The sequence below is a fragment of the Euprymna scolopes genome, chromosome 14 (genome assembly GCF_053919585.1).
Source record: "Euprymna scolopes isolate OS-2025 chromosome 14, ASM5391958v1, whole genome shotgun sequence".
Classification (NCBI taxonomy): domain Eukaryota; kingdom Metazoa; phylum Mollusca; class Cephalopoda; order Sepiida; family Sepiolidae; genus Euprymna; species Euprymna scolopes.
Window position 1 is genome coordinate 84,802,717 of NC_136495.1, and position 10,779 is coordinate 84,813,495.

Sequence of the window (10,779 nt, forward strand, 5' to 3'; positions counted from 1 at the left end):
TGTTACGAGATATAACTTGTGTTCTAATGTGTTAAGCACTACTAATAGTGATAAATTATTTTAAAGGACATAATTGGGAAATAAGTCAAAAACAATTTACTTTGTATTCATTTTCGATTTTTCTACGTGAAAAATGTGTAAAAAGTTTAAAGTAATCTAATTTTCCAGAATCAAAACTAATCTGCTGCCAAGCAATCATTACCGAAATAATTATTTTTCTCGCATTATTTAATTCACAAATTTAATTGATTTGAATTATTTTAAATAAAATTGTGTGTACGCAAATACGTCACAAATGAGCATGTACAGAAAAAATAGTTTTTAATGAATTTCTCAACCGTCCGTAATAATAGTAATGATTTACATCTAAATATGAAAACAATAACTGTTCGCATTCTTTCAATAATTGTAGTGAAGTATCAAAATTATTTTGTTATGGATTATATAATTTACAACATCTTGTTTTATCACTATTTTCTCATGGTTGTACATGAGCAGATTCCTGTTACACTTCAAAATATTAGTTCGAATGTTGTATAACTTTATATCGAATTGAACTTTTTAATATTTTGTTAGCATTTGATTTTGAAATCCGAACAAAGTAAATATTAAACTACAGAGTTGATGGGTTAGTTTAGTCTTAAAAATACTATGGGGCTCGAAACAAATTAATACACCTGGATATCGCCAGCTAAACTCACCAAGTTATTCTTAAAGTCAATAAAATTAGTTATTTCGATAAAAAAAAAAAATATATGAAATCAAAAAAATTCTTAATGCTTCTTTCATGACTATAGAAAAAGAAAACTGATTATTTTAAAGTTCTCTTACAAATATTTGCATAAATCTTTTAGTTTTGAAAATGAACATTTGATTTTTTTTTAGATTTTAATTTTTTTATGTATAGTTACATAGAAAGTCGCATTCTTAAAATAAAGTTTAATATTTAAATCTAAAAATGTTGTCCATGTACCTGGATAATATGCCTATACTTTAAGTTGGGTTTATTGATCCAAAATTCCATAACACTGGGTGAAGAGTTGGGATTTCAAAAGTCTAAAAGTTGAAATGTCTTGAACAAAATGACCGATCAAAAAAAAAAAAAAAAAAAAAAAATGTCTACAAATAGATTTTTTTTCCGAATTGATATCCGGACTTCAGGTTAGTGGTAGAGGTAAGGAAAGGCATGTGTTTCTTAATGATTTTGCACTCGGATGAAATCCGACTGAAATAGATTAAAACAATAAAAATGTATTTAACAGATGTCCTTCCCCCTTCCTTAACCACCCTAAGTCTGGGTGGCAATACGAAAAATAAATCACCGGTAAAAAGTGTGCGCGAATGAGCACGTTTAACAAAGTTAGAATATCTACGGGATCCTTATCGTATGAACTCTGGACCGTTCACGGGATCCTTCGCTAGATTTCGCCAAATATTGATTAACTGAATGAGTGGAATGACTGAAGACAACCGTTATCCTTGGTCTGCATATTTTGTTTATATATAGATTAGCTGTATATATTAAGGAAGAATAAATTATTAAATTAAAACGAAATTCATTTAAAAAAAATATAAAAACATGCATGAAATAAATGATAGGCAAAAGTGAAAAAAATTGAGTAGAATTGGGTTTTTTTAAGAAAAATTAGATTTACAGTGAAAGGCTGAATGAAAAAACGTAAATGATCAAAATAAATAGGAAGTGAAAAAGGAATTTTTTCTTTTTTCAACATCAATTCCTTTGTTTTTTTTGTTTTTTTTTTTGTTTTGTTTTTCGACCACAAAAGTCTGCGATATTATTGTTTTGTTCGTGGTCGGTTATCCATTATTTGTCGAGTTTTTAATGTCTTCTCCTCGCTCTACCTTCTGTTTGAATTGTTTTTGTACACATATCCACGCATTCGGCGAACGAAATGGCGCTTTGCTCTTCCGAATAATCCATGTCCGCCAGTCGAGCCAACGCGAGAATGTAACAGCAAGCAATTCGAAGAATAGCCAGTTTGGAAAGCTTTTGGTTACACGAATAAGAAGGTACAGCCCTTCGGAGATTCTCGAACGCAGCGCTTATCGTATGAACTCTGGACCGTTCACGGGCATTCGCCTCGATCCTCCTTTCCCGGGTCATGTTTTTGTAATTTTTCCGGGTTTTCTTGCCGCTAGTGAGGCCACCACCACCTCCACCGTCGGTGTCTAAGTCGACACCACCTGAAGACTTAAAACCGCCAACAACTCCTTCGGCAACGCCGTGAATCTGGTGGTTATGTAGATGGTGGTGGTGCGTGAAACCATTCAGGTGCGAAGTGAACGGGGATAGCGTATGTGGTGGGGGTGGTATGGACAGAAGGGGAGATAATGAACCGGGGATAACAGAGGAAGAGGAAGACACAGCAGCGGCGGCGGCGGCGGAAATAGTACGGGCGTTGTGGATGGGAGCGCTCACGGAAAACCCCTTTCCAGGGTTGGTCGGCTCACTACCAGTCGCTGTGATTGCCGCCCTCGACACCGGTTTACGTGAAATGCTTTTTTCGCGGTTACGTATTACACCAGTTCGGCTACTTCTCATATTAATTGCCACATCATTGACCACCCCTCCCTCAGAAAGACGTCGGTGATAAGATAGAGGTACCCGGAGCGGCCGAAGGGTGGACCGGGGGGAAGTACGCTCGGTTAACTCGTCGTCGATATCGTCCGGGTCAAGATCATCGTCATCATCATCGTCGTCGTCTTCGTCAACGTCGTCGTCTTCGTCTTCATCGTCAATATCCGCGCGCGACCTTTGCTGATAAAGTTGTAGAGGTGTTGGTGAGGCCGAGCAAGACTCGCCCATCGCCGTGAGGGAAGACTCAAACAATGATTGGCCAGCCGCTGTCACGCTCATCCGCCCCAACGATTGGCAGTACGTATCCTCGGCCTCGAGAAGGGCACGGGCGGACGGGTGGCCAAACTGAACAAGAGAAGGTCGGGAGGGTTGACTTAACAAAGATTGATGACCCACCTCATCCATTTGGACATAAAATGCTTCATCAGCGTTCAGACGAAACCTGCTGGTATCTCTGTCAATTCTACCGCTGATTTCGTGAACGACTTTCTTCTTCGTCGGGGTAATGTCACTCTCCTCGTAATTGGCATCATTAATCCCCTCCCCATCATTATTCAAACAGAACCGCTTGATGCTAAAATCTGTCCGCTTCTTTGGTTCACTTAACTTTCTTTTATTTTTTCGACCCGTTGTAGGTGGCGGCGGCGGTGGGGGTGTAAGTGCCAAGGACGGTGGGATTGTGCTGTATTTTTCAGGTAATGTCGTTGTGTCATTTTCACGCGATCGATAGAGAATATGGTGCGATTGGTGCGGTTTCCGATCATCCGTTTCTTCTTCACACTGGAGTTCGTTGTCTGGACTATGATCAGTCGCTCGAGCGCTAATCTTCGATCCGTTCTTATATGCTAGCCTTATCTTGCTTCCGGGTACATCAGAACCTCCGTTACTGTTAAAATTTACTACGCCTAAATCATGGTTCGTGTTTTTGTTAGCGTGTGTATTGTAAATGTTACTTTGTGTGGTCCCCGGGATGTTACATTCTTCTTTGCTTTTCAACGTCGGTACGACGATTATGTGCTGACGACAAGCCGTTGTCGTCGACGCTGTTGAAATATTGTTCGTAACAAGGAAGGATTTATTTGAGCTACTTCTCTTATTTTCATTTGTATTATTTGAATCCGTAGCACATGTAGAAGTAATAGACGATGATACTATACTATCACTGCCACTACAGCTGGCTATACTACTTCTACTACTATTGTTGATGTTGATGCTGGACGGTGTGGTCGCAGCTTGGCAATTGGGTGAATAATCGGTCCCACGAGAGGGACTATCGAAATCACTATCACCAGCTGTGCTTTCTGCGTCCTCATCATCATTTTTGTTATTGTTTATATGATGAGGATCATGTTCACGCATATTTTGTGTTGGTTCGTTGCAAATGTCACTTCTATTGCTACTAACATTATCACTTTTATTAATAGTTAATAATCTTTTATCAGAATCAGCTTGGTAGTTTCTTTCGCTACATGCCATGCTGAAATCTAGAGAACAATTCTTATTGTCCCGATCATTGTTATTATTATTATTATTATTATTATTATTGCTTTCAGAAACATCGTCTCGGGAGCTTGTATGTTTGTATGTATCAAAATTAGACCGTTCGGAGACATTATTGTTTTTGTGTTTGTTATTATTTTTCATATTGTTTTCGTTGTTGAATGAGATTTCTTTTCTGTGTGTTTCATTGTTGTTATTAATTTTATTATGACTAGTAGTGGTAGTGATGTCTTTCCAAGTGTCGTTGGTGTTCGTAGCACCCGCGTTACCAAGTACCTTGACCGACGTAGTGGTGGGTAAGTTAGGCTTAGGGTTGGCAAAAGCAACACTAGTAGTAGTAACAGTACTATTAGTGGTAGTAGTAGTAGTTGCAGTAGTAGTATTAATAATAATGACACTAGTTCCGTTGTTTTCATCGGAAACTTCAGGATATCCCTTTCCCTTTTTTTCTTCTCTTTCTTCTTCTGGTCCCATTGCGGTGGCAATTGACGCTGACGTACAAAGACGGATATTATTATTATTAGTAGTAGTAGTAGTAGTAGTAGTAGTAGTAATTCTATCATTAGTAATCCAGGTAGTTGAAGAACTGTCCAGGGACGGGTACGTTGGAGAAGAAGTAACATTAATACGATTTGATTTTAAAATTGTACTAATTATAGAAGTCGAAGTAGTGCCAATAGAAGTTAGGTTGATACTACTACTATTACTAGTAGTAGTAGTAATAGTACTACTACTGCTAGTGTTGCAAAGGTTATTTTTGTTGTATCTATTTGAAGATGCGACCCCAGATGTGATGATTGACGTTGTTGTTGTTGTTGTTACCGTGGGGGCAAAAGACGGCGTTGGTGAGATCGTCACTTTGGTATCATTGTCGGCTTTTGTCGTAGAAATAGTCGAAAAGGAATCAGCAATATTTGTCGTTGTAGTAGTATTGGTTGTGATAGCAAGTGTTTTGGGTGTAAGAATTGGTCCGAGAGAAACGTTATCAGCTATATCCGTGTTATCATCGATGGAATTGGTCGGAATAATAGAAGAAGATTTGTCGATAACGACACCCCTGTGCCGGGACGACGGGGACGCTGGTGCCGACGCCGTCCAAGACGACGGCTGTGAGATGTGAGGAATATTCGCCGAATATTTCACCCCCTTCTGCTGTACGTTCTCTTCACAGGTGTCCGTTGTATTTATGCAGGAAGAAGGCGATGCAGCCGGGGATTCGGAGGATGTGGCGTTTGTCGTCGCAGATCGCGATAATAGGGAAGCTGCAATGCCATTATTGGCAGATAACAAAAGAGATGAAGAATTTGGTTTAAGTCGTCGGGTCGTCGTCGTCGTCGTGATAATATTATTATTGTTGCTGTTGCTGGCGTTATTATTCTTAATAAAAACGGATGTATTTTTAAAAACGTTTCCTGGTACCTTTGCAATGGATAATCCTGAAGATGATGATGCTGGTGGTGATATTCCAATTGGAGGTTCGACCCCTGCCCCTACCGCTGCAGCCGGCAGTGGTTCACAGGTGGAAACTGCGGGGGACAGTACGGCCACCATCGCGGCAGCCATGGTGTAAATGCTCGCCTCAGTATGAAGCACTCCTCTTTTTGCTGGGAAAGAGAAGAAACGAGAGAGTGAGAAAGATATAGAAACTCGTTATCCTATATGTTTCACTCTCTCTCTCTCTCTCTCTCTCTCTCTCTCTCTCTCTCGTTCCAGTCACCTCCTACCACAAGCTATTCTCTCTCTCTCTCAGCCTTTTCTCCTTCCTCCTTCTGTGCATTTCGCTTGTGTTTACCTCCCCATCTTTCCCCTCTCACAACCAATACAGCAGCCCTCCTACCAAACACTACTCCTCCTTCCTCTCTCATTGATTAGCTTCTCTCTTTATTTTCCCTTCCAATGGCTGCTACTGCTGTTTATGCTGCTCAGTGACTGCTGCCTTTATCGTCTCATTCGCTCTTTAACTCTTTCGTTTTCTTCGGCAGACAAACGCAAGCACACACGCTTACCAACGAAACGCTCCAAATTATCACGCTTTCTTTGTTGTTTTGCAACAAAACATTACATGTTCCGCCAGTAGTTGTTTATCTGTCTTATCTCTCTCTCTCTCTCTCTCTCTCTCTCTCTCTCTCTCTCTCTCTCTCTCTCTCTCTCTCTCTCTCTCTCTCTCTCTCTCTCTCTCTCACACACACACACACATACACAAACTCCCTCTTTTTATCTATCTATCTTACACTCACACACATTCATAAAAGCAAACTATTGTTTAATTTTCACAATTTAGTTGATCATGTTTGTATTAAATAGATTTTAACAACGCATATTCAATAATATGTGCATTATATATATATATATATAATCAGCCTGAGTGTTTTTGTGGAAATGAACAGCAAAAGATTGTGTGTAGCTTAATTGCTATCTATTTTCATATCTTACTACCGAGCTCTACTCACGTATTGAGCACTGTTGAAATAAATACTCAAAATCGATACATAAAGTTACATTTCCTCCATTTTATGTGAAGAATTATGACACAAAAATTTACATTGCGTTTGTTTTTAAGGCTTATTCCACTTCCAGCTATACTTTTTATGTGGGAGAAATAGTCTCGTCGGAAACGCCCCCTCCTCTCCAAAATGAGGAGGGCTTTAACAGGTACTATATTTTCATCGAGGTCGAAGCCGAAGTATAATCCCCCCCCTCTCTCTCTCTCTCTCTCTCTCTCTCTCTCTCTCTCTCTGTATCTCGATTGATCGATTAGTCAAACAAAACGACTGAATAATAAACCTGTCATAGTATTGATAATATTATTACCAATTAATTCATTAAAATATATTGGTCTGTCTATCTGAATATCTGTCTATTAACAGACTTGTAAATCCCTAAAAAAAACTTTATTCTCTCTCTCTCACTCTCTCTCTCTCTCTATCTTCTTCTTCTTCATCTTCTTCTTCTCTTTATCTATCTATTTATCTATCTATTTATTTATCTATCTTTATATTGGCTCACCCTATTAGTCAAAGATATATTTCGTCGGCAACCTGTCAGGGGAAGAAAAAATAAAAAGAAACAGGAATATATATATATATATATATATATATATATATATATATATATATATATATATATATATATATATATATATATACTAGCAGAAGTACCCGTCGTTGACTGGGTTCAATAACAGCCTACAGAAAATGGACTGTGATTATGTGTGTATGATAGGTTATGATAAGGAGGGGGTTGTAAAGAGATAGGTTTTGATACTCAAAAATTTTACCCTAAGCAAAATATGATGAAAGTAAAGATAATTTTCGCGAAAAAAATTTTTTATATCAAAGAGTGACCAACAAAATGATGTTTCCTTACAAAGAGAAAATGTTATATATATAATAATATAAATATACAAGAAATAAATATTACAATCGTCAATAAAAGTTACTTTTATGCTAGAAAAGTTCATTGGCTTGTATTTTAAGTAGTTTGTAAAACAAAACATTTTTTTTAATTCACGAACAATTTTAAAAAAAATAAAAATGGCAGCGACTTTGAAATGGAGGGTCCCGTTTTCAATTTGAAGGAGGGGCACCTGAGCATTATGTGTTAAGAAATTAAGAGAGTTCCGTCAACGTAAAGAATATTTATAAACATATTTTAATGTTTTCCGTTATTTTGTGCTTGAGGAATATTCGATTATGGTAGTTTATGTAGTTTATATAAAAATTCATTTAAGTAGTTATCGCCTCAAATTTCGTTTTAATTTCGGTTCGCTGAAATTATTTCAAGTAAAGTGCATTAAAAACTATTTCAAAACAAAAAAAAACATGAACTGAACTTTTATTGACTATGGTAACATTCATTTCTTGTATATTTATTTTTTCGGGTAGTTGTTTGTTAGCTTTTCTGCTAAACACTCTTACTAAATAATATCAACGAAATATCGAAAAACAAAGAAACAAAAGCAGTTTTGAAAAATAATTAAGCTTTACTTACTTTAGTAAAATAATCCGAAATAGCAAAATGGGATATTAAAAAAGTAAACACGTAATTACTTTAGTTTTTTTAAAGCAAAAATCGATGTAAATATGAATAAGAAAAAAATGGCGCCCTTTTCAACCAGAACAGCTTCGTTTCAGTTTTACAGTATTGAACGGTGTAGTACTGCGTTGTCGGATTCAGTGTTGTACTATTGTAATGTAAAGAACACGCAGAAAGGGTTGTAATCAACTGAATTCCTTCTAGTAAACTGACAAAAAAAAAGCTTAAATAGATATATAAATAAAAATAAAAAATGTTTTTAAAAAGACACGTAATCACGTGAGCAGGATTTTTTCCTTCTTTTGACACTATAACAAGTAACGTTCTTATTTTTTTATTATTTATCTATTTTCGAAAGAGTGGCACGTGCAAGTGGAGAAGGAAAAAAACAGAGTTATGCAAAATTTGTGTCGAGAATTGTCTAAAGTTCCGATTTTTTTTTTTTTTTTTGGCTTTCACTTTAATAAGAACGTGAATTTATGAGGTGAATTTATTCGACACAATGTGATTCAACTCAAAAAAATAAATAAAAGCTAACGTGAATTAAGATTAAAGTTAATGTGTTATTGTGGACCCTCACCCCTTTTAAAAAACCTTGTTTAACTTTGTGACATATTTACATTCTATGGAGGTCAGGTGCGAACGAACATCCAATAATTTTATTATACCATATTTCTTCAAACTGAAGCATAATTATCAAAGTATACTTACGCAAATAGATACGAAAAGTCTTTGTTAAAGTTTGTCCCATATTGCCATGGAGTACAGGCGCGAAAGCAGACCCCACAATTTTATTATACCATCCCTATTTAAGTTGAAATATACTTATCAAAGTATTCTTATGTACATCTATATCAAAAATCCTTGTAAACGTTATTTTTTTTTTCATTTTTTATTTCCATACTTTGGAGGCCTGGCACGAAGGCAGACCCCACAATTTTTATGAACCACCGTTCTGCCAGATCAAACATACCCATTCCTGATCCTCGATACATATTCTATCATTATATGTAATCAGTTTTTTAAAATAGTCAACCATATAGGAGCCTATTCGTGACCAGACACACACACACACGCATGCATGCACACACACACACGCACACACGCACACACAGACGTTCGCTTTATATTACATATATATATATATATATATATATATATATATATATATATATATATATATATATATATAGAATAATCCAAGCTTCCTGCACGCATATCTATAAATTCTTTTCCAGAGTAGGAAAGAACCTAAAGTTCTTTTTCTCTTCACTCGCAGGTGGTTTGTAACCTGTTTCTTAAGCATTTTTTTAACCAAATCCTGATGATGTTCTTTTTAAATAGGGACGAAACGTTGATTACATTTTATTTTATTTTAGGTTTTCCTTTTCATTTGCATAATGTCAACCATTGTTTGTATTTTATTTTATTCACATATATGTTTGTCTGTGTGTGTGCATCGTATGTGTGTATATACGAGGATTTCTGGTTTGTCCAAAACGTTAGCATGTCCAGTGTTACAACTAAATGTAAATTTGTTTATATAATGAAAATACATACCTTGCTCTTCTTTTAATGAGCACTTTAATAATTTCGTTAAATTCATTAGTTATCACTCTTGAATACCTTTAACTTGCTATATAATGTATATAATATATATATGGTGGATTCTTTCATTGAAAACGATGAATGTGGGTTAAGTAAATAATTTCAATATTTCTTAAGTTCTTTCGCATCGCATGTCATGTGCTTTCAATCCAGCAGGTGTCGTGTACATTTTCTCGCAGATGATACACTCGCATGTATTTGTTAATTTATGTCGACTCAAGTAGACTGCCAACCCAGTTTTGCTTCGTGCTTTGAACCCACAGTCACACACACATTGTTTGGTAGATCACTGTTTGGTGAATTTTGCTGATGCTTTGCTTTAAACTTGTATGAAGGGCGACCTTATGACAAGGGCAGTTTGTTTTTAAATTCTTTTGTGTTCAGAAAACATATTTTCCTCCATTTACTGGATCCCCTGCTGCAATCTCTCAGTGGCTCAGAGCAATGTCACAACGTTTCAGATTATCTATTAGCTTGTCATTGTATCATAGAAGAGGACACCCTATTGTGCATGAATAATTTGTCAATTGCCCATAAAATATTGCTTTGGAACTCTTAAGCTATCCATTCTTGCAAAATGATCAGATCACTGCATTTGTATTTTAATCAAAAATGTTTCAATACCAGTGATCTTACACCTCCCCAATAACTCACTATTTCGAACACGATCTTACCATTTAACATGGTAAATAGAACGCTGACATCTCATATGGTAGGAATCAAACTGTTCGATATGCTTGCGATTCAAAATCCATGTTTCGGCACCATACAGAAGAGTAGATAGAACAACCTATCTACTTTTAGAGACACATCATGGCTGTTTCAGAGTCTGTGTCGCAATCTACTAAATGCTTCATTAGCTTTATTCATTCTGTTTTGGATATTATTTTCAAATTTTGCCTCGTCAGACACAAATAGAGCTGAGGTATGTAAAAGAAGATACTGTTTTCAAAGCTTTTCCATTAACATATAACATTGGCTGTGAAGAAAGTGAAGAGTTTTGTTTTGACTGCGAAATAAGTTCAGTTTCATTTATA

General features: G+C 36.3%; 1 protein-coding gene across 1 annotated transcript; it reads right to left on the bottom strand.

Annotated features, from left to right (window-relative positions):
- Window positions 1-1,615: 1,615 nt before the first annotated feature.
- Window positions 1,616-5,772, bottom strand: LOC145293140 (uncharacterized). Its single transcript, XM_080139554.1, has one exon. It carries the CDS (start codon window positions 5,660-5,662, stop codon window positions 1,841-1,843), a length of 3,822 nt encoding a protein of 1,273 aa, XP_079995680.1. The 5' UTR covers window positions 5,663-5,772; the 3' UTR covers window positions 1,616-1,840.
- Between the last annotated feature and the right edge of the window lie 5,007 nt (window positions 5,773-10,779).